The sequence below is a fragment of the Triturus cristatus genome, chromosome 7, assembly GCF_964204655.1.
Source record: "Triturus cristatus chromosome 7, aTriCri1.1, whole genome shotgun sequence".
Classification (NCBI taxonomy): Eukaryota; Metazoa; Chordata; class Amphibia; order Caudata; family Salamandridae; genus Triturus; species Triturus cristatus.
In genome coordinates, this window is record NC_140590.1 from 1,560,560,288 (window position 1) to 1,560,584,571 (window position 24,284).

Sequence of the window (24,284 nt, forward strand, 5' to 3'; positions counted from 1 at the left end):
TCTCTCTGAGGGCACGTTTCTAGGATGGCATTTGTGTATTTCAACGGTACTCATTTTATCAACCTCAAATAGTTGAAAAGGTGATTAGACGTGTTGTGATTCACAGTAGTAACCTCCTATACAGTCTGTAAATGCATTTCATAAGTTATCAGGGTGACAATTAGATGATGATGCACACAAGGGCAAGTTAAGAGGTAAACTGAAGGGCCAATGACTGAATAGTGGAGTGGTACGGTGACCTGTGAAGACGTGGGCATCATTTCAGCAACCCCAGATGACTTTTTTCTGTTCTCTACTGATGAAGTACTAAACCCAGAAACATGTGTCTAGTAATAACAGCACTATCTGCAGCAACGTTAGTAAAAAACACAGCAGCAACTTTGAAGTAAGCATACTGTATTTACCAGAATAAAATGGGGTGAACTGTGCAGGGTGGAGAGGCTGTGTGCTCCCTCACTCTTTGTGTTTGAAAGGCTCCTTTGAGCCAGTGAGCTGATGAACTCACCTGGGATGCACCAGTATGCCTGTGAAGTGGTTCTGTGACCTGTGATGACTTGGGCAGCATTTCAGCAACCCCAGATGACTTTTCTCAGCTCTCTACTACTTCGGCTCGCTACTAATGAAGGATTAAACCCAGAAACGCGTGTCTAACAATAACACCACTACCCGCACCAGCTTTGATCAAAAACTACAGCAAATTTGAAGTAAGCGTACTGCATTTAACAGAATGCAATGGAGTGAACTGTGCTGGGATGAGAGGCCGTGTGCTCCCTGAAGACTCTGAATAGTCAATTGGACCAGTCCAGAGTCTTCCCATATCGCAATATCATCTCTGAAAGACTGTCGGACTGAGGTATGGTCTTATCATGCAGATCAGCACCTCATGCCTCAGGTTAGTCCTGCTGGAGTAGAGCAATTCACTGTTTATGGTAGTGGAAGGTAAGTAGGGCTGTCAAAGGAGTCCGCTATATTCCAATTCAGCCATTTGCTGGGGAGGAGAACCGTCATTTAGAACCCTAAGGAAGGTAATTATTATTTGGCAACCAACAGCTGTCAGTTTTCAAATATGCTCATGAAGCAGTGTCTTGAGTGGTCTGTTGAAATAAGGAGGTTTTGTTTTGTCCAGGCTGTGGTGGTGATCGTTCCAGATATTTTTTCTGTAGCCTTCCTGTTATTGCCCTTTTCACATCTCCAACTGTTGTGCATTTACTGGCTCGAGGATCCAAGGGTGTGTCACCACATGCGGTTTTTCACTCTTTAAGGCACTAGAGAAATGCTGTCTGTAGAATTTGGTTCTTTGTGCCACTATTTTGAATATGTTCCTGAAATGCCCCTGGCAGCCATGGAAGTGGGAAAATTTGGTGTAGATGCAGCAAATAAACTTGCTACTCCAAATCAATTCCAAATTTTTAGGTCTCGCCTAGAGCTCAGCGGGCAAGCGCTGCTCTAGGAGAGGGCTCTTGGAATCACTACAGACTTCCAAGAGCCTTCTCCGTGTGGGTGTGCCTCCTCCCACACATCCCATTGGCCTTTGCATGTGGCTTTCAATAATTGAAAGCACGCAAATGGCCAAAGACGGGTGCTTGTCCCGCCTCTCCTCAAATCTTGCACTCCCATGGCCTAGGGGTCACGGATGCGCGCAGGGTGCCATCTGTTCTGGATCACGTTTCGATAGCAGCTGCATTCCTTACTGTGCGTGCACCACTCCCGGGCTTTTTTTTTTAACATCTTCCTGAAATGCAATCTGAAAACTTGTTTTAATATAACGTCGATAGTGGTAGTTTTGCAGGTCACAAGGTTTGTCAGCCGGTTTCCTGGTCCCATCCCTTCAATACATGTCATAGACACTCCTGGACGGGGCGGAGGTTGTGTCCTCACGCACTGGTCTTGTGTGATACAGCAGGGTACCCATTTTCACCAAGTCCACTCGCACAAAGCCAGCTTTAAGGCACGTTTTGCACACTGGCGGCAGATTCATCACAATCTTTGAAGCTTGCTTTAGTTGCACTGTAACTGTGGGCTTTAATTTAAACGGGGACGCTGTGCATGTTGAAGGCAATTAAAGGGAGATGGAGGTATTTATAGTTGGCGGCGAAGAATCTGGTGGGGCTGCACGTCCGTTCGCACATCAAATAAGCAAACAGGATCTGTGTTGCAAAGGGCACAAGCCACAAGCGTTCATACTAATGGTTGAGCGGAAATCTGAGAAGCCGACGCTTTTGACACTTCAGCAGCAGAAACCGTAGTCGTTTCTCGAAGGCAGCGGACTGCTGCAAGGACTGACTTCCACAGAGGTTGGAACATGTCTCGGACCTGTCCCAGCTCCGCCTGCCGCACTAATATCTGCCAGTAGCGTCTATCTGACGGGCTTGTTACCAGGACCTTTCCATCTTGTGCCTTACAGAAGCTAAAAGCAGTGCTTAATTTGAGCCGGGCGTGCCACCGGCACTTATTTTTGGGACTGGCACTTATTTCCCCTGTCAGATGTTTACTAGTGCAAGAAAGTGGGAAATATGCACAGATCGGAAAGACTGAGGGAGGGAAAGGCTGCAAAACCATCACAAAGGGAAAAACTTGTAAGAGCGAGAAACGTGCCTGGGAGTGTGTGGTAGCGGATGAGACTACCAGCCTTGGTATTCCCTGTGCCTATGTTAAATTCTGCCGGTTTCTGAGCAGAGCTTTGGGTACCAGCACTTTCTTTCAAAAATTAAGCACTACCTAGAAGTATACCCAGGCTGAGAAGTGTCCTGTTATCATCCTTATCTGTGGCCTCTAAGTGCATGGATAGGGCCTCGTGTGGCACCACCCTGGTACTCTCTGCCCTCTTATTCCCTGGCTGCGCTTACATCTGTCTGGCAGAGAATCATGGTGCTGAACTATGCTGACGGGCGCTTATCGCCCCCACCCACCCCTTTCTGACGGCCCAATTCCGAACAAGAGCACAGGGTGCCCCCTCCGTGTACTGTAACCCGAGACAGCTGCTGGGCCAGGTGAAGCAGGCCAGGTTTCACTGCCCGGAGCAGTGTTCAGAGGCGCTGCCCCTTCCTCGAGTTGGCACCCTGAACTGTCACCAGGAAGTATAATGTGTGCGGCACTGCCCGTCGCTGGCACAGCGATGATGCCATCCACCCAAACACTTGTACATGTAATTTTCGCCTTGGTCTGCAGTTTCTGCTGGTCAGTGCGAGGCACATTGTGTTGTGAAACGTCCACAACTTCCACCCCTAACCACCATGAGGGCAAACACTACTGGCCAGCTGCTTCTCTCCCCCTTTGGCCGTACACCCAGGGTCGGTCTTTGTTCGATAGTGCCCTGGCTTGGGCAGAAGTGTATTTAGCTCCCTCGTTATTGCTGGTGAAGACAATTCGGAAGCAGGGCCCCCCTTTTTATGTCCATAAGGCAGTCTCCTTAGCAGAACAGCATCAGGCATCTTGACAGACACCATAGCACCTCCCACAACTCTCCTGAATCACCCACTGAATATCTCCATCACCCTGGTGGAGTATTGGGGCTAGTGGGAGGTGAGTATTGGTGGGGGGAGGGGGGGTGGGTAGCTGCATGGGGTAGTTGAGCGGGATAGAAAGGTGGCGTATGGCGTTATAAACCGCGCTTGTGGCGTTAATAAGCTATTATAACCACTTTACACAGAAGCACTGGAGCGAGGTGAGAATGGCACTGCTTGTGGCATGGCATTACTGCAAACTGCTTCATGCGCCCCTCTGTAGCTTAGTGTTAGAAATGGGGTTTCTGGTTGGCTAGGGTATGCACCTAAACCATGCAGAACCCACCACTCTAGTTAGAGTAGGGGAGTCGCACACCCAAGATAACCCCTGCTCACCCCCTTGGTAGCTTGGCGGAGCAATCGGGATTATCCCAGAGGCAATCTGTAAAGAGTCTCTTCCTTTTTTCTCTCTTTTTCTTTTTCTCTTGTACTCTTTCTCTTTCTCTCTTTTACACTTTCTTTCACTCTTTCTCGCTCACTCTTTCTCTCGCTCTCTTTCACTCTCTCTCATGAGTTCCCTTCTTGTTAATTTAAATAATAGGTCGAGGCAGCAGGGTGACCGAGACTGCAAAAGCTGGTTGCTTCTGTGGTGTGCTGCTTTTAACAAGTTAGTGTTGATTATCCACACAATTCCACACCACACAATTCAACTCCATACATTTCCAATCCACACCGCAAAATTTGACAAACCACATAATGCAACTCAACATCACATAAATCCAACCCAAACCACAAAATTCCACATCATGCCACAAAATTCAACAGCGCACCACATAATTAAACTATACCACTCCACAGCACAAAATGCCAATCCACATAATTACACTATATAGCACACAATCCCACTCCACATATTTCCAGTACACTCAATACCACACAATTACCATCCACATATTTCCACTGCATACTATGCCACATAATCCCACTTCACAAATCCACTTCACACCACAAAATTTTACACCACACATTTGCCCAACTAATAATTCCTATTCAACCCACATAATTCCATTACACACCACATACATAACACATAGGTAAAAATAATTGTCATTTACAGCGCCAATAGCTCTAACTCAAGCAAGTGCAAAACCTATTGCATTTCTAATGCTGGTTTAATAGGGTGGTTGTACATAATGCCTTCCTGGTTATATATAAGGTAACAAAAATGCTTATAACACTTTTCTATTATAACTTTCCAACAAGCTTCACAGCAGGCACACTGCTCTACACCATGGCTTAAAGACATTGGCAAAGCCAATAGCTCCGGCTAAACACTTACAAGGTCCCAAAGGCGAGACCTATTGGCTATGCCAATGCTTGTTTAATTTTGGGACAGTATTAGTACTACTCTTTGGGATCCCTTGATAGAGAATATTCCTGCAGTTCCTGAAGTGGCTTTTTGAATTTCTAATTTCTTTGCAGTTGTTTTAAAAAAAAAAGAAGAATTTAAGAGATGGAAGTTATTTGAATTTGAAAGAAGCAAACACCTGTGTGTGGCTTCTTTGGAGCCAACTTGGTAGTAATGTTAAACAATGTCCTGATACAGGCTAGCAAATCATGTATTTTCCTGTTTATGGGTACTACAGATTTGGCTGGTTTTAAAAGTAATAATTGATCAACAAGCTTTGTGGCAAAAAACAAAGGTGTCCATTTTCATTTTCAAGTGAAGCTAAAATGTGTAATTTGGCTGTGAAATTTAGCAGACTCTTGCCTTCTGACTTCGCTTTGATTAGGTCTCGCCTGACCCAGCGCATGCGCTGGTCTGGCGAGACTTATTGAGAGGGCTCCAAAAAATGCTACCAGGCCAGCCTAGAGCTACAGTGCATGTGAGCGGGCGCGCGCGCCGCGTTTTACCGCGAATACTTTCGGTTTCGCGGCCACAAGGCCGCTTTGATGTTTGATCATGATCGCGAACGCGATCACTTTCACTTTCACAGACAGTGAGGAGGTTGCCCCGAGCGAGCAGCCCCCCTAGACAGAACTACCAGGCTTCTCCTGGAACACCAATTATGCCAGCAGACTCGCCATGAGCAGGAAGGCTGCAAGGCACATTTTAGAAGACAATCACAAAGGAGCTAGACAGAGACTGAGAAAATATCAAGGGCGCCCTCCGCTCAAAAAGTCAAACCAACATAGCCCTTGATATTTGTCACACACACAACATCTCTCTATCTAAGGGCAACACTCTAAAGTCACAGACATATTGATGCAAAATCTAAAGTGTCAGCGTGGCGATGACTGGTTTATGCATAATCGGACATCTGGCCCATTCCGTTTATCAACAAGCCATTCCTTTATCTCGTGCATTACATGACTGGCATTTTTTCTCTCTCGAGTGAAATCATCGCGTGCTTTCGCTTTTGGAATGTACCATTCTCTCAGATTTTGTTCGCAGCTGCTGCCCGTCTGTCAGAGGTGGTGGAACCGCCATTCTTGTGGTTTGGGAGCGTGCAGGGCTTGTTTAGGTGAAATATGCACAAAAAAACCGAGATCTTTAATCTAGATATCCCGTTTAATGCAACGGAGAGAGAAATGGTTCGCATGCGTGCGCGTCTTGGTATTGGACTCTATTGGGCTGCACAAGGTCACACATAACCTCCAGCTGATTCTTTGGACAGGCCAGGGACGTCTGGGTACTTTAACAGCTTCTTTTAAAGATGCGAAGGTTCTAGAAGGCCCTCTGTCAACATTTGCTATTTTCCAAATGGACGACTACTTTCCACTTCTGTTTATGTGAAATCTGCTTTGGGAACTTGTATCGTCCAACGCTTTAAACTGAATTAAGCATTTTCAAGGCATTACAAGATGTAATTACCACTATTACTAGCTATGGTTTGACAGTACTGCCCAATTGTTACTAAAGGTTTAAAGTACAGATTAGAGAAGGTTTGGGACGCCGCTCAGAGGAGTGTTTAATCTCACCTCAGGTGTATCATTCCATTTTCTTTAAAGGGATTCCATTAAAATGCTCGAGGGACTATTTTGCCAGTGAGAAGTACACTCTGTCATCACAGTATCATATTCATTTATTTTTCTTGTATATGCAACCAATAAGAAACCAATCATTTTTTGGCAAATTGTCTGGCTTTAATGTGCTAAACTGCATTTGTAAATGCCTGTGATTAGATGCATTATTACATCAATCCTTTTACTCATTCATTCATATATGTATCCATCCATCTTTTCAATCACCCGCAATCCACCATTTCACTCACACATCTATCCATCCATCAATCCATTTACATTTCACTCATCCATCCACCCTTTCACTCAGCTTTCCATCCATTCACTCATCCACCCTTTCATCCAGCCATCCATCTGTCCTCCCTTTTACTCATTCATTCAATCTTTGACTCATCCATCCTTACACCCATCCTTTCACTCACACATCCATCCATCTATCATCCATTTATCAACCCATTCAACACGTCCATCCATCCAGCCTTTCACCCATACATCCAGCTACTCTTTCACTCATCCATCCACCCTTTCACTCATCCATCCTTACATCCATCCTTACAGTCATTCATCCATGCATGTATCCATCCACCCCTTCAATCACCCACCCATCCACCATTTCACTCATCCATCCATCCTTTCACTCACTTTCCGACCCTTTTAACCAGCCATGCAGAAATAAAAAAATAACACAATTTTTAATTAAAAGCAACTTTACAGTTTTTATTAGGTGACAGTGAACACTTGAAAAATGCAGGCTTTGGCTAGAGTGAGGAGAAGAAAAGAACTACTATACAGAGGCAACTATTATGTCAATGGTGGGGAAAAATTGTCTTTTCTTTTAATTAACATCCAAAAACACAGATTTGGAGCTTAGCTCCTACCTATTTATTTTTTATGTCACCAAAAAGGCAAAGCTATCCACACAGTTCCACGCCACAGAATTTAACTCCACACATTTCCAATCCACACCACATAATTCAACACTAAACCACATAATTCAACTCAGCACAATTACACTACACGCCACATACATCCATTCCAAACCACAGAATTCCACATCATGCCACACAATTCAGAAGGACACCACATAATTGAGAGTCATCGAGCATAGCCAATAGGTCTCGCCTTTGGGACCTTTTCAGTGTTTAACCATGCAACAGTTGATGTTGTTGCACCAAGGATATTGTGCTGCATAACTAAATACTTATAAGGTCCCAAAAGCGAGACCTATTGGCTATGCCAATGCTTGTTTTTACTTGGCACCCTGGTGGTTTTGCTGGTTATAAAATAGGAGGTTCATGCACTGGAGGAGCCATTGGGCCTGGTACTGCCTCATCTTGGGTCACTCTACTGGTAGCAATCAGGCACTACCTTATCTGGGATATGTGGCTAGCTGTAGAGACCCCCACTGTAATCTTAGCTGTATTTTTTGGGTGTTTGCTGGTATTATACAGGTATTTGCATTGTACTTTCCTATCCCTGTGAAAGGGATAGACTAACGAGTTACAATATACTGTGTATATTTTATACAAGGCTTCGAGCCCATTATGAGGATTCGTATCGGTTAGCTAGATTGGTCTTTGGAGAGCATGGCTGAAATGATATTGTTTGCTGTCTGGCTTGTATAAGACGTATTGTGCAAGAGATTTGAAAATTTGGTGTAAGCGTGGCTCAGGAAATGTTGCAGCACATTAGCATGAGATGATGCAGAGTATCATACAATACAGTATTGGTCTAAAGGAAATGATACTCAGAATAATTTTTTTTTGAGTTGAGCACGTTTAATTACTCTCTCTTAGGTTATTACTCTAAAAAGATTCTATCAAATTATTTTCACATACTACATAGAAAATGACATCTGCTCATGAAGAAGAACATGTATACTCAAAAGAAATGTACATACACAATAACATGACATAAATCAAAACATACAGTAGGACATCAATACTAACCCTAAAACAAATGTATTTCTACTAGTGTCCTCCTTACGATTTATGGAGGGACCACTAGGAGGTTGTTTAGATAATACACTTAAGGTCTCTTAACTAATATAGACCATCCTAGTGTACCATCAAACAAAATCAACGCAATATTATATTTCCACGACTCCTCCTTTTGAAGTGTCTACGCGACCGCGTTTCGGCCTTACTCCTCCTTCGGCCTCCTCAGGACAGGGTTAACACATAACTGCAAACATACTATAAAAGGATGATAAAATAATGATGGCGTTACTACAGCCCTCCATAGCGCAAGGGTAAGGTGATGGGGGATGGCGGCTGCCCAGGGAGTCATCCATTCCGCAGTGCATTTAAAGATGATGCAGAGAGCATGAGAGCAGACAATTACACATGCAGAGAAGAAAATCTTTAGCAGTTTGCTGTATCATAGCTATGAACCGCCATTGATTTGCTTCACTAGGGCCCATCAGGGACCAACCAACCCCACTGAAGGAACTGTAAGGGGTGGCGACATTAGGAGTTGGGATGCAGCATCCGTGTTTAGTGGTAGTGACTTTTGGAATGATAATCTGGTCTGTGCTGGGGGTAAAGACACCCAAGTTATACACTTCAACAGATCTCCTTCGTGTCCCATACTTCACTGAGTGAGTCCAGTCCCCTATTTCAGGGTTTGACACACTAAAAAAGATCATTGTACACAAAGTTGTAGGCTGTTTTTCAAGGGAGGCTTTCAGGAATGAGGATCCTTCAGCCAACACAGCCATGAAAGCAGCCTATTGTACCCCACCAAAAATATCTCCTAACGTGTCCTGTATGGCCAATCCAGGTCGAGTGCTAGTTAAGCCGCCTTGAAATGTCCTGTCCTCGCCCCCACTACACTCTGTAGAACGTTTTGTAAATGCATAGTCTCTGCTAAATCCTCTCTCAATTGAGAAACTATTATGGTTTTTGTGCTGGCTGGGTAAACATCTCCATATGAGCTGATGAAACTTGCACTTCAAATATCAGAAAGCTTTTTACAATATCCTCTTTTTAGTCAATGTGCAGCTCGCATAATATTTACTATTTGAACATGTATTTTTTTTAAACTTATTTATCTTCATTTTTCTATTGTTACTCATTGGCATTGTGTTAGCTATGATGGTATCCGTTTTAGTGAGTAGTGAGCAAGCTTCATTTTTTGCTGATTGGTACTGATGCTAACACTCCCTTCTGTCATGTGTTGTCTCTTAATATAGTGGACAGGTCTTCATAGCGTTGGCTGGGCTCATCCTGTGGAACGTCCATCTAGCAGGCCAGACTCTCCAGAGGGCCGAGGTGCCAAATGTCAATCAGCAGTATCACAGGAGGATGAAGAAGCAGAGCACAGCCCCAAAGTATGTAGCATTGATTTGACAACTAATTACTTTGCTGTGTGGTCCATGTAAACTATTTTTATTTTACACAGCTCTGGTTGAAATGAACTGTTTTTCCATCTGAAAAACCTGTGCAACACCCTGTTCTTTTAGGCATTCTCATGAATTATGTTCTTGCTTTATTGGTAATTAAACTTTGGTGTTAGCTCGAGAAGTGAGCTTGCATTGAGCTGACCTGTTGAGTGCATACTCCTGTTTTGGCTATGGTGGTACAGTTGTCTTTTGGGTTTTAAGCTCTCGTTTGGATGCACTCATGCCTCAGTTAAGGTCAGGCTGTATGCTTCTATATTGGGATGTGGCTATACTGGTGTGTTCACAATTGTGATACTGCCCTGTTTCGGTAATAATCTACCAGGGCAATTGGTTCTGCCTGCGCATTCCCCATTTGTGGTTCTTGTCTTTATTTTTGCACTCTTATCTGGGTTTCCACCTGCAGCTCTATGTAGAATCTGTCAGGCAGTCCTCCTCCTATGAGGTCAACATGCAAGAATGTTTATATGTTGGGCATTCCCCAAGTGACTGTTACCTGTGTGTGAGGTGATGGTGGTCATTAAGTGTACTCTAATTTTAATCAATAAAGTGCACTTCCCACAAGTTTCTGAGGTTCTTCACTGCTTGTCACTGGCGACAAGGGTAGGGAAACACTGTGATGTCGACCACCCGCTTTCCATCATTCAGATAATGATGTTTTGATCTTGACGCTCCGCAGGGGAGATCTATAAAAACTGAGGACTGTCCTTCCACGGATATTAGAGAATCGTGACAAGCTGCTCATATCCTTGAGATGAAGTTTGCAGGGTTTTGTCGGAACATGCAGAGGAGCCGCCATAGGTCAGGCGGCTCCTGTACATTGACAGGCCTGCGTCATATGACAGGCCTGCGTCATATGACATGTCTGCGCAACACATGATGTCAATTGTACCATGTTGGCTTTTTGGATTGGGACAAATGCTGATTATTTGGCCAATGCGGTTTAGTGACAAAGTTGGCAGGCATACAGGGTAAGCATTGTCTTTACTGGAAGATTTAATTATATACTAATTCTTTATTTAGCATGCCATTCTTAAACCTTTATTTCCAGTGCATACATAGGGCATTAATGTTCGCTTCTTTGGATTATGGATGGCATCTCGGCCACTTCCCCATTTTTGATCGTAGCAAGTACGCACCGAGTAGACTGGTCAAGATGGAAAGACGCTTTCAGAGCTTACTTAAATGCCATGTATGAAGTTACTTTCACCAATAAAAATAGAAAAGCTCTCCTGATTCACAATTTGGGCCCTGAAAATGATATCTGTTTTAAAAACTTCACCAATACAAGAAAGGAAAATACAATTACATCAAGAGGGCACAGGAGGCGAGCTTGTAGCCAATTAAGAACATCTGCAAGGAGAATCTATTGACAATTTTGTTGTTGCTCTAAGAAAATTATCTGCCACTGGCAATTATCTAAAACTTAAAGATGAGATAACCCGAGAAAAATTAATTGAAAGAACTTGAAATGAGAAAACCCAGGAAAGGTTGCTTTCCACTGAAAACCCTGACCGTGCGAACATCTTGAGTATTACGAGAGCTATAGAAAATTCAGAAACCTATCTAGGAGAGGCCTCTACCCCTGTTGATACCTTGTTTTACAAAGAGGTCAAAGGTTCCTGTGAAAAAGAGGGTCGAAGACAGTCGAAAATAAGTGCAACTGTAATAGCAAGCAGATGGCAAACAAAATAACGATATTGATGGAATGTTAGAATTTGATTAGAAGTGTGTCAATTGTGGTGTATGTTGCGAAAGAGGGATCATGTTTGTTGGGTTGGAATGACCAAGGAGAACTGGACTTGATTCTAAACCCTAATCGTCTCGACTGAGTAATTTCCAAATCTAAATTTGGCTGTATGATTATCGCGTTGTTCCCTGAAGTATGTTTGAACATTTCGTCAAATAAAGGGGCTTTCAATATAAGATTTTTATTAAAAAGATGAAGCAATTTCTCTAGTTTACAAAGTGTGGAAAGTATCTTTGTCTTTAGGAGAAGACATGCGTAAAAATTAGACAACCTATGAGAAACTGATATTGTAGAGCCCATCAAGGGGTCCGAGTGGTTAGCCCCGGTTGCATGGAAGGCAAGAACTACAATTAATTGTATGTGTGTATCTAAACAAACACAACATTTGAATTGTTTGCAATTCTTTGTTAAAACTATCTTAAATGTTGTGTACCTTGAAGGGGTGCACTTATGTTCACGACTTTCGATATGCAGATCACTGAGTGTTCCTTAGTGAAGATTTAAAATATCTGACCTTGTGAGTTACACCAGTAGGGGCATTTCGCTACAAGCAAATGCAATTTGAATTAGCTTCAGCATCCTCGTTATTCCAGAGATTAATGAAGCCGATGTTCAAAAACATTCAGGGAGTATTGCATTTCATGATGACAAATTGGTGTGTGGAAGTAACGCTGAGGAGCATGATGCCTGATTGATGAAAGTTCTGCAGCCTTTAAGGAGAGATTTCACCCTCCAGTATGAGAAGTGCAAGTTCGAGGAGGCAGGGTAGACTACTTGAGACATCATATGCCCAAAGGGATGTCAAAAAATGACATTTTCAAAAGCAATTAAGGAAGCCCTATCTCCTATGAATAGAGATCAATTGAGATCCTTTCTGGTCCTAACTGAGTTTTATTCGAAAAGTGTCCTTTATTTCAGGGCAATGATTGCCTTATTGAACCGGTTGCTCTAGAAATAAGTGATGCACAGAGTAAGGAGTGCTGAAATGCATTTGACAAAGTCTGTATGGGCATAGTTTCATTAAGACAGTGGAAACCTTTTGATATTAGGGATACTAGCATCATTGTAATTGACGCTAGCAACTTTGGTGTGGGGGCTGTGCTGATTTAAAGGAGGGTTGACATAAGAGAAGAGGATGTGACTGTTTCCTCCTGGGCACCCTGCATGGTTAAATCAATGTATTCTACCATTGGAAAAGAATTGTTGCGATTGTGGTGGGGGGGGGGGGGCACGATTCCAACAGTATATTTTGGGTGTTTTATTTGTCCTGGGGATGGACCACAAACTGTTGATCAATTTATGCAGCATGCAAATTGGGGGGGAAGTCAAGCCCAGGTTTGCGAAGTGGAAGTTTCGCCTGCAAGAATACAATTGTAGTCTTGAATATGTACCTGATAAAAGGCATGTGGTTGCAGATGTTCTTTCAAGGATGCTTCTGTGTGAACTTATGTGAGAAGATCAATATTAATGATGAAATAGCGTACATGACTAATCATCCTGGGGGAATATTGCAGGGAGACCTTGGTGAGGAAAATTGGAGAAATTGTTAGAAAGAAGATGTGATTCTTAAACAAATCATATCATGGCCAATGAACGGATGACCAAAGAATTAAGAAATTGGCCCAGTAAATGACGCTATAGGTGCAAGTGGGGCAATAGTTAACATGTGATGAAGAATAAAGGGTTGGACAGTTGGTGGCTGAGAAAAAATGTGCTGCAGTTAGCTCACAAAGGCCACATGGTGATTCATTTTTTACAAATTTTTATTGAGATATAAAAAAACATAGGCACAGAGAATTACCTGAATAGGGCTGCAAATGGACACATCTGAAATTGGAAATAGAACTTAGCAGGATACTATATTTCCACATTACATCCTCATCATCCGTAAAAAAAAAAAAAGACCCTCCTGGCGTGGGGTAATGTGACCTGAAGTAGGGCTATCCCCCCCGTACCCCACCCTCCGTCCTGCAATATGAATCAGTAAGATCTACTGGTTGGTATCTCTCCGGTTATCATCCATATAATGTAACTCTAACAAACCCCCCTCAACTAACCTCTCCTCCCCCCCCCCCCCCGGACATGCCGCTGGGTTAACAATGTTTCGCTGTTGGACCTGTGGGTAGGACAATAATGTTCTGTGTCCTATATGTCCCAGACCTCAAGTTTCGGTGTCAGGGGCAGATGTTCTCCCAGGGTCATCTCGCCCTATCTGCGCTCTGCTCTCTAGTCTATCAGTGCCTCCCGAAGTCGGTCGTCTGCTGCAGGGTCCCCCCGCTCGGGAGTGCCAACAGTATTGACCGGTGGGTGTTTTACCAGCTCCACCAGTGCCACCCATGTGTGCGCCGTCTCTAGGGACTTGTCGCTCCCAGTTCTCCTGGCCATTCGCAATCTGCAATTCCCCTCTGCCTCTGCCCATTTCACTAACTCCCTGGACCATCGCCCTAAGTCGGGGCCATTCCTAGCCTTCCAGTGGCCGGTAATCTCCCTTTGGGCCAAGACCAGCCCCAGGTCTATAAACTTGCTAGTGACTTTGGTCTTGGCAGTATGCAGGAACGAATGTAATAAGCAACAGCCTGGTGTCAGTGCCACACCTCTCTCCGTTGCTGCAGCTAGTTCAGTCGTCACTCCCCTCCTGTACTCTCGCAGATGTGGACAGTCCCAAAGCATGTGGAGGAACCCCGCCCCCTCCAGGTTACACCGTGGACACACTGTCGAACCCCCGAAGTATTCATTCACCTTGCCCGGAGTGAGGTATGCCCTATGCAACACGTAGAAGTGGATTAACTGGAAGCGTGCATTCCTAGAACACTTCCAGGCCCGTTCTACCAATTCCCTCCCAAGGCTTCTCCTCAATGGGTTCACCCAAATCCTCTTCCCAGCCGCAGGGTTGTCAGTGGCTGTCTCAGGCTGTGGATGATCCTCCTATATCGGCACGTAACCGCCTTAAAAGTTCCCATCGCCATTACTACATATTGGCAGGCCAGAGAGGTCGGAGGTTCCGCCATCCCCTCTCGCCAATGTTTTCAAATGGCTGCTGTCAGTGCGGCATGAAGAAGAAAGCCCCCTCGTGGTAGGTCGTGGCGCTCCAATAGGTCATTAAAAGGTAGAAGGTTACCATCCTCAAATAGGTCCCGTATAGTAGTGATCCCCACATTCTCCCAGTCCTGTAGCTTGCCCCAATCACCTTCGTGAGGTAAAGCCTCACATACAGTCAGCGGGATCTCCGGAGCATAGGGGATGTGCATACGCGCACTCCTAGCCAGCCGGTTCCAGCACTGGCACACCACCTTTAGTTCAGGCGGGACCATTCTATTCCTCATGGGCAATCGGAGCAGCACCCAGGAGAGCAGCAGCAAGGAAGGGTCCGGCCCATCAGGTTCCTCCCGGTGCCGGGTTAATCTTGCCACCCATTTGGTGAACCATTGTAATTGCGCTGCATGATAATTGGCCTCTAAGTCCGGCAAGGCAAAGCCCCCCTCCGCCCTGGGCCGCTGCATGGTGACCAGGGCCATCCTGCGTTGCCCTGCACCCCATAACAATCCCGTAAGCAGTGTGTTGAGTTGCGCTAACACCTTAGTTGGGATCCAGATCGGCAGCGTCTCAAATAAATAAAGGAGTCTGGGCAGTGTGACCATCTTCACCAGGGCAACCCTGCCCGCAACCGACAACGGTGCATATGGATCTTTTTTTGTGGCTTCATTGAAGGGCTCGGATCTCATGTAGTTTACTAGCAGTTTACTCAAGTCTTGGGTTTTTAGTGTGTTCATGGCTTTTGTTGAAGAGCGCAGTGTGCTTACTTTTTGGGTTCTGCATTCTGGCAAAGGATTCGGCTCATGGGTATTGTGTTCATTTGGGCATAGTAACCTCTGGCATCTGGGGTCTGGCAGTATTGCTCCGGTCTTGGATTCTACGGTTTAGTAATGTGCCCGCGCCTCTTTGGTTTTGAACTTCAGTACTTCAAGTATATTTTTGGTTCTCTTCACCTCTGGTGCGCTTATGTGTTGGTGCTTGTCTTGTAGTATGCCTTTGTCTAGGAATATGAGCTTTGGTTAAGTTCTCAAAGTGGACAACTGGATTTTTGTCAGGTCCTCTTGTTTATGTGCTCTGGTCTTGGTTTCTGGCCTTTGGTCTTGTGAACACATCCTAGATATGGATTATGTTGGTGCGCTTTCATTTTAGCTTGTGGCTTCTGGTTCATGGCTGTATCTAGGATTTGGAGTCCCATTAGTGCATGCCATGTTATGTTTTCATGGCTCTGAAGTAGCCCTTTTTGCTCTGTGCTGTGGCAGAAGGTTCAAGTCCTACCATCTGGCTGAGGCTATATACTCCCATGGTCTCTGGCTGCATGATATTACACTAGGTGCACACTTCTTTGATGTGTTTTGGCTGCATTTGTGTTATTTTTGTTACTCCGACTAATGTCCATCTGAAGCTAAAATCTAGTGATCTTGCACACACCATTTTTGTCTGCGTTACTGTCTAAACTGCTAATTTGCCAGACCCGTAACCTTTTACAAACTCACTCTAAAGAGTTGGTGCCCTTCATTTTAAATATAATCAGACTTCGCTTGCATTCATGTATTACCAGGAAAGCCCTCCACACACAGATTCTTGGCTCCTGTGATGTACTCGCATTTTGGATTCTGGTCTATAGCTTTCAGTTGGGGTTTTCAGTTTTTGATGCTGCTGATTCACTCAGTCTTCTTTTATGGCTGTAGTGTTTAATCACATCTTTGGATGCTGGGCCCTGGCATTGCACAAGTGTTTTGACTTCTGGACTCTGGCCGAATTCTCAGGTCGTGTCTTGTAGATATAGTAGTGCGTGCATGTTTTGTGGTTTAGGCTCTTGTGGCATGCTGGTCATTTGAGTCCTAGAATCTGTATTGCCAGGTCTGATGTTCCTGGTGTTGTCTTATATTTTTACTACTAACAATGCGTTTAGGTATTTGTCCTCTGATGTTCTATCTATATACTGGGTTCATCAATGTGTAGATACACTTGTTCCTTGCTTAAGCATTGGGTTTCTTGACTCCGACCGTGCCATTTTTTGTAAAGTCTGTACTCTGTCTCACATATTACTTGGTTTCTAACACAATATTTTTAGCATTTACCACTATAGTTTAGGTTTTCAACTTTACAATTGTTTTTCAATTGATTTTACTTTTGTATTTTGGTTAAGTGTGAAGCTTGCCATGTTTAGCATTTGGGAGGCTTTACAGTAATAAACTATGCAAAATAGCAGCATTACAATCAATGAGACCGTTGGTCAGTATATAGTTGATCATTAGTTTAATAAAATTAAATAGGGGTACCAGACTAAATAGCATAACATCCCAAAAGGCAAGAATGAACAAATCCATGATTCAAAGTACTACTTCACCTTTGGAATTACCATTTCTGTTGAATAAGACTAAACATCAAATTTTATCTGACAATATATGATAACATAATAAATAAAACAATAAAATATTAGCTCAAGTCCGCATTAAGATGTGAATTATTCATGTATATAATGGGTACATAGTCTCTTTTTCCGAACACAGAGGGCCTGTAGCAGATATTGATCAGCTGCATACATAGTAAATCTGTTCTGTAACCTTAGTAATCATTAGTGCTGATCTTACTGGTGAATGAATGAAAAGAAATTTGTAAGGCGCCAACAGCTGCTTCCAAAGGAAGCATCCCGGTGCTAAAACAAGCAGACAGACTGAGGATTTTAACGATTGCACTCTGCTGAAAACAAACGCTACACTTCTCTAAACTAACATTAAAAAACTGTTTCAGAAGCCATGCCTCGAAGATGCTCAGGCAGGGAGTTCCAAAGAGTAACAATCTGAAAGGCAAAAGATCTCCCACCTGCTCTCGCCATGTGTATCCCGGGGGCAATCCAGAGATTTTGAATTGCTGAGCGAAGTGTTCAAAGCTGTGTGTTTTTGTTTATTCTCTTCTGAACATACATTGGTCCTTTTTAGGTCTCGCGCCTAGTGTGGCAGTGCGCAGCACTGCTCGCGGAGCAAGAGACCTCTTGTAGGGGGTTTCAAAACGGACCTAGGAATCGCACACGCTCGTGCATGTGCTTTTCCTTTTGATCCAAGCTATTGGTCTTTGTGTGCATCTTTTTATAAAAGATAGCACGCAATTGGCCAAAGGCGGGCGCATTGCACCGCCCATGGCCTATTGGTGTCGATTACGCGCACCGCTGCCATGTGGTTTCAATTAACGTGCCCAGACACAGGCGCGATAATTGAAACCACATGGCTCGCTGTGGCGCGCGCGCACCATTGTATATATCTGATGGCTTCTGACGGTGTGAACACAAGTGCAAGACATTCTGGGTGCAGCTTATTTGCAGTTTATCTCTTCTCATTAAATGTCACTCCAGTTGTAAACGCCTTAATACGATAGCATTGTAATGTTTGTCTTATGTGCTATGTTTTATTAAAAGAGATATACATTTCTCTGCGTTCCAGAATTATTGCTGTCTGTGGTCCACAAGTATTATTAGTAGGCGCAGGCCCCCAACTTGAAGTCATTGTACATTTTATGTACTCTCTATGCATAAGAAACTAAACGACAGTCAGTCCAGACTTCAGACCCAGTCATTGGCAAGGCACAGCTCCTGCTGTATTTTATTAATCAGATTATGAATTGTTGATAGGAATGTTTGTGGGTTCCTTCCTCACATGCAGAATATGCTGTGCAGTCGAGCCCCAGTGCAAAACGTTGCTTGATTAATTGCGACAGGCCCATGAAAACAAGTGTCCTGTGTGGGCAGTGATCTCGTAAGAAGCTTTATATGATCCTATCTGCTCTTTGTTTATTATATTTTGATTTTAAACAATAAAGCCAGATGTCCTGATCACAATTTTTGGCGCAAAAGTTCACTACAGACTGGGTCATACTATTTATCTGACAGAAAAGACCAAATGAAGGTAGATGTGCAATATAAACCGATGTCTGTAACTCTTTTCTGTAGCTCGCAAACAGTATAAACATTTGAAACAACTTTTACATGCGAGGTGCACACCTTTCCTCCCCTTTCTTTGAGTTGCCTAGAAAATGCAACTTTCCTTCAGGGCTCCTCTTCCTTAAAATAGATAAATGTTTACCTTTCCCCTCGTCAGCTCTTTCTAAATATCAGAGGAGCACTCTTGTGATAAAGTAGCCTTCATCTTTCTGTTGATGTCTAGGACTAAATCGATTTCTTGCTTCTGCTTGTGAATGCAGTTATGGGTAGCACCTCTGTGGAGGATGCTGTGAAATGCTTACTGTGCTTGTGTATCACTTTATACACTCAGCAGAGCGTCCTCCCAGTGGACCCAAAGGCACTCCTCTCCTTCTTGGTTTCCAAGAAGGCTTTCAGAGCACACCTAATGACCAAGGAGGACCCCCACAAAGAACCAAGGACACCCCTTGAACTATCGCTACCATTAGGTGACCTGTATTGATGGAGCCATCCACTGTAGTCATTTTTGCACTGACGTACGTACAGCATTACTTGGAACAGTGCTGTGCCCTACAAATAAGTAACTACAATACCAACAGGCATACTGAGTTGCACATTACATGAAAGTGCCGCACTTTACATATTTCATTCGAGACAGGTCTATAGGCATTTTTAAGTCTCTGTAGTGAATGAATGTTCTAATTTCTAAAGTGCGTTAATACCCGTGGGCATCATGGTGCTAGTTGTCTCGCTACCCTTAAGTTTTCCTAAAAAAAACCTAATACACACACCTACCTACACTACCTTTCAGTCAAATCAGTTCAGGTATTGCTCGGTTCGTGGCAATCACATTTTACTTCCACCCACCCGACTACAACATACAGCAGGCGGCAGTGGGTCAGCCTGCTTCATCCATTGGCTCTCTGCGAATAGTACACTTTAGCGTCGGACCTGATGAGTCAACATCTTTAATTTCTGCTTTGGTTCTGTTTTTTTTTTGTTTGTTTTTTAACTGCATTTTTTTTTTTTTACTTTCGCAAGCATATACATGCCACCTTTAGATGGCAGTGTTTTAATTTTGTATTACTTATATACTTGTAAAGCCTCTTGCACATATTAGCAAAAGAATCACAGACTTGCCAAAACCAGACCAGATAACTATTCCAGTACATGTTCTTAAATGCATGCAGTAGTTCGCTGTCCAGTGCTGTGTACCTGGACATGGGAGATTATAAAATTCCGAGGGTACATCTGAGCATCTTTGTCACAATGGACTAATTATTGGCCCTGAAGCTTCCCAGGTGCCTATGCATAGTTAGTTGCTGTAATCCTTCTCCCCGCCCACTTCCGCTTGAAGATGTTGTAGTAAACGCAAGTTTGAACAAAACAGTATTGCTACCCAGAGACAGCTTTTTTGGTTATTGTAATGGGTATAGAAATACGTACCTGCATGGTTCATTCATGTTGTTTTATTCTTGAAACGCAGAGATGTGTTACAGTGCATTGTAGCAGTAATAACAAGCATTTGCAATGCAATAGGTCTCGCATTCAGGCAAGTTTCAGCTATTGACATTGCAAATAACAATGCCTTTTATTTTTGTTTTAGTTTTTAAAACATAAATAAAAGGCATTGTCATTTACAATGCCAATAGCTTACAGTCACGTAAATGCGAGACCTATTGCATTGCAAATGCTTGTTGTATAAGGCTCAGCGGGTGATCATTAGAGCCTTAAATTGTATTCCTTGCCTAACCTATAAGCAATACAAACGTGTCAGGTCTAGTCGTACTGATTATCTTTTGGGGATGTTTAAAACCAGTCTTGCTGTAGCATTCTTCACTCCTTGCAATCTATTTATCAGTTTATTTCTTGCTCCTAGATGTAATGCATTGGAAGTGCCTGCATGAACCTGTTGGGTGATTGACAGCTTAGTGTCCATAACCATTGGAGGCCAGTGAAGCAGCGCCTGTGGTGGGGCCTTCACGCCCCCCCGTACCTCCCTCTCTTGACCTGCTTGGTCTAATCCTCCCCCTCCAACGTTCCCTCCACTTTTTCTCCTAATGACATTGTGATACCCCCTGGGACAGTAGTTTATGCACAAATGCACTTTCGTTTGTGTTCACTCTTTATTTTGTGTTCCCTTTTTTTTTTAGATTATATCATTATGGTCACATTCCTGGCCCCTGTGTAGGCGAGCAGACTTTTATGTTTTTGGTATAGGATATACCGATATGTTTGACTGTTCTAGTGGCACGTTCACCCAATGTGTTCTGTGGGCTCTCCTAGGTTACAGTTCCCTTGGCATTATAAATATGGGATGGGGGCATTGGTGGATGCTTCTTTTGGAGTTCAATTAACTGAGCGGTTCCTGTCATTATTGTTACTTTCTTATGTACTTCGCTTTTGTCTCCTCGAATGTGTATTCTGCCATGGTTTCTCTTATTCAAATGCCAATAAAACATTTGTTTAAAAAAAAGGATGCTGCCCGGTTAAAGATGTAGAGAGGGCACACATCTCTAGGGGGAGCCTTATTTGAGTTTTAGCATTATCTATTCAGAGTCTTCAAGTGATATTTGTTCAAAGGCATTAAGTCGGCCACCAGTGTGATCCATGGTGGATTTATGAGGTGATGCCATTTGAATGTTGTTTCTTCTTCTATTTAAGCTAAAGTAAACATTTTCCAACTTTTCATGGAAAAATAAAGAGAGATTATCCACCAGAGTTTAAGAGGCTAGGCTCGCTTGTTTGGTTGCTTTTGGCGCTACATTTTTTTTCACAATGTGAAAAATGGCTCTAGAAAAGTTCGTCTTTTCTGCAATTTGTTTAGTAAAAACCCGTGCCTTCTTTTTCTTAATATTTTTCTGTACATTTTTTAATACTATTTTGTAAATACCCGTGCCTTCTTTTTCTTAATATTTTTCCGTACATTTTTTAATACTATTTTGTAAATTAACCTATCTTCACAACTCCATGCCCGCTCCAACAGTGTACATTTAAATTTTTCAAGCTTCAGAAATTTAAAAAAACAAACTGCTGATGGAGCTACATTTAGACCTTGAGTCAAGGCCATGTTGAAAGATTTTACTGCTTCCTCAATTCCCTCGGATGAATTTATGGCAATGTGTGAGCAAAGTTGTTCTAAATTTGGCTCTGATATACAGTGCCAAGTGCGAGTTACACAAGTGTGCCTTGCTGCCTCCAGTATTGTCCATTAGAATGAAACTAGGAAAGGGTCGAACCAAATTAACGGACGAGGACTTTCCGCAACTAGTTAAGAAACGTTAAGTATAAGCTCCAATGTGTGGCCACCATTATGTCTGGGTCAGTATCCTTCTGTGTTAGGTTAAAATCTTGCAAAGTAATAGTGCTGCATTTTTACATTCTGGGTCATCAGTATTAAAATTGCAGTCTCCAAGCACAGTGAAATTTGCATACTGCACAAAGAATGGAGTTATTCTGTTGGCTAGCAACTCCTTAACATTTTGAAGATATTTCGGAGGAATGTAGAGCAGGGTTCCTGACTAAGAAACATTTCAGACAATTTAATAGAGAAAATGCCATTCTCAGCCACCTCCAGGCCCTGTAATTTCTCTTTGGAGCATTGAAATTACGATCAGTAAATGATCGCAACACCAGCTCCTGGCTGTCGTTAAGATCCAAGTGGGAGATGGTGTAACCTTCTGCAATGGCTAGTGCTACATCTTGTTCTGAATGGTTGTTTAACCAAGTTTCTGTAAGAAACATCACGTCCCATACGTTGTCACTCAATAAATTCCAGATCTCAGTTTTATGTTTTGGCAGAGAACTTGCATTAATTAGACATGCATTTAGTTTTACATTTTTGTCAAAAGACTGGAGTGCTTATTATCACTTTATTACTTGAAATCTCTTTGAGCCCTGTACCTCCACTGCGGTGTCCAGGTGAATCCATATTTTTTTTACATTTATAGGTTTCACTTCACTTCATAACTAATGCGTTCAACACAATCAATCAATCAATCAATCAATAGTTCTTTATTCGGATGTTAAAAACACCATAAAAGCACATATGCACAGTACAAATATCATTCATTATCCATTTTAAAAAAACAATTAAATCAATCAGAAAGAACATTTGATGAAGATAATACAAGATAAAACAATCGTGTCCCCTCACAGGTACACTACTTCTAGGCGGACGCTGTTTAGACTTAACCTTTGGTTAATCTTAGTCTCCAAGACACTTTGAGAAAGTTCAAAATACAACACAGAGTCAGTGGGTCAGCTGCCCTTTGTAAGAACAGTATTGCTGAGTGTGCCTGGGTCAGTTTAGCCCTTTTCAAGATATCAATTAAAAAACCTCGCCTGGGAGTGGAATAATAAGAACAAAATAATACAAAATGAAGGGTGTCCTGCGGAGACCGATTGTCGCAGCCGCAGGCACCCTTCTGCTCAATCGGTACTGAATACCCTTGTGGGTCCGCCAATAAATACGGTAAAAGATTGAGCCTAAAACGGGTTATTAAAAATCTATCTTGGGCATTATGCAATAAACAAAGATAGGGTTCCATGCCCACTGTGGTCTCAGTGTGAGTATACAAGTTCACTGACCTTTTAGACCCTTCTTCCGTGAGTCTGGTTGTGTTCCTTTGGGCCATAAACAGGCTTTTTACCATTAGTTTATCCTGGGCTCTAATCTCTGAAGGGTTAGTGAAGAGTTCTATGTAACCCAGCTTCTCTAAAGTATCCATGACATATTTGAACCAGGGTATCTTCATACATTTCTCTCTGCCTAGACAGTCGCTCAAAATTAGTCTGCTTAACTTAGCTTCTGTATTTAACCAGATATTGAGCCACGCCAGGATCGGCCTGAGCTTGACCATGTCTTCAATGTATGGCCTCCCTAACTCTCTATGGGCAATAATAGCTGGGGTGCTCTGCGGGATTTTAAGTAAAGACCGCAATATTTTATTTTCCTCCCGCTGTAGTTGTGTGGTGTTTACAAAGCCCCATACTTCGGCTCCATACAGAGCTTTAGAACAGCAGATGGAATTGTACATATGCAGTACTTGTTCAGGGGACCATCTACCTAGTCTACGCCCATAGTTCATCACTGCACCATTAGAGGATATCAGTTTCCCACATCTTTCTTCTACCAGGGATGTAAATTTTAATCTCTCATCAAACAATATCCCTAGGTAGGAGAAAAGTTGTACTCTTTCTAGTTTGTGAGACCCAATTCTGTGTGTAGATGTGGGCCATGATTTTTTCCCTGCCCTCATCACAAATGATTTGCCCAGATTTACAGAGAGGTCTAGGGATCCCATGAACTTCACAAAGCCGTCAATTAAAACCTGTAAACTTTTCGGGGTGCGGGCTAACAATACCGCATCATCGGCGTAGAGTAAGACTGGAATCTGGCGCATTCCAATTTTCGGGCAATCAGTATTTAAAGCAACCAGGGTCTGCTCAAGTTTGTTGATACAGAGGGAAAATAAAAAGGGCGCAAGGATGCACCCTTGTCTTACCCCGCTTGAACTCCCAAAAGCTTCAGTAAGGCCCCCAGCATTGTTGTAGCGTACCCTAGCTGTGGTATCTCTGTGCAGCTCCCTGAGAATGATGATCAATCCCTGGTCAATACCAAGTTGGGACATCATTAGCCACAATTTCTCCCTATTTACATGATCAAAGGCAGCCGCCAAGTCCATGAATCCTAAATAAATGGATTCGTTACTTGCT

General features: G+C 43.1%; 1 protein-coding gene across 1 annotated transcript in view; it reads left to right on the top strand.

Annotated features, from left to right (window-relative positions):
* Positions 1-24,284, top strand: part of LOC146812367 (ankyrin repeat domain-containing protein SOWAHA-like) — a 172,168-nt gene that overhangs the window by 33,129 nt on the left and 114,755 nt on the right. Inside the window, exon 5 of the mRNA XM_085619367.1 lies at positions 9,661-9,798. Coding sequence (XP_085475493.1) covers positions 9,661-9,798 — 138 coding nt within the window. The remainder of the gene's footprint in view (positions 1-9,660; positions 9,799-24,284) is intronic.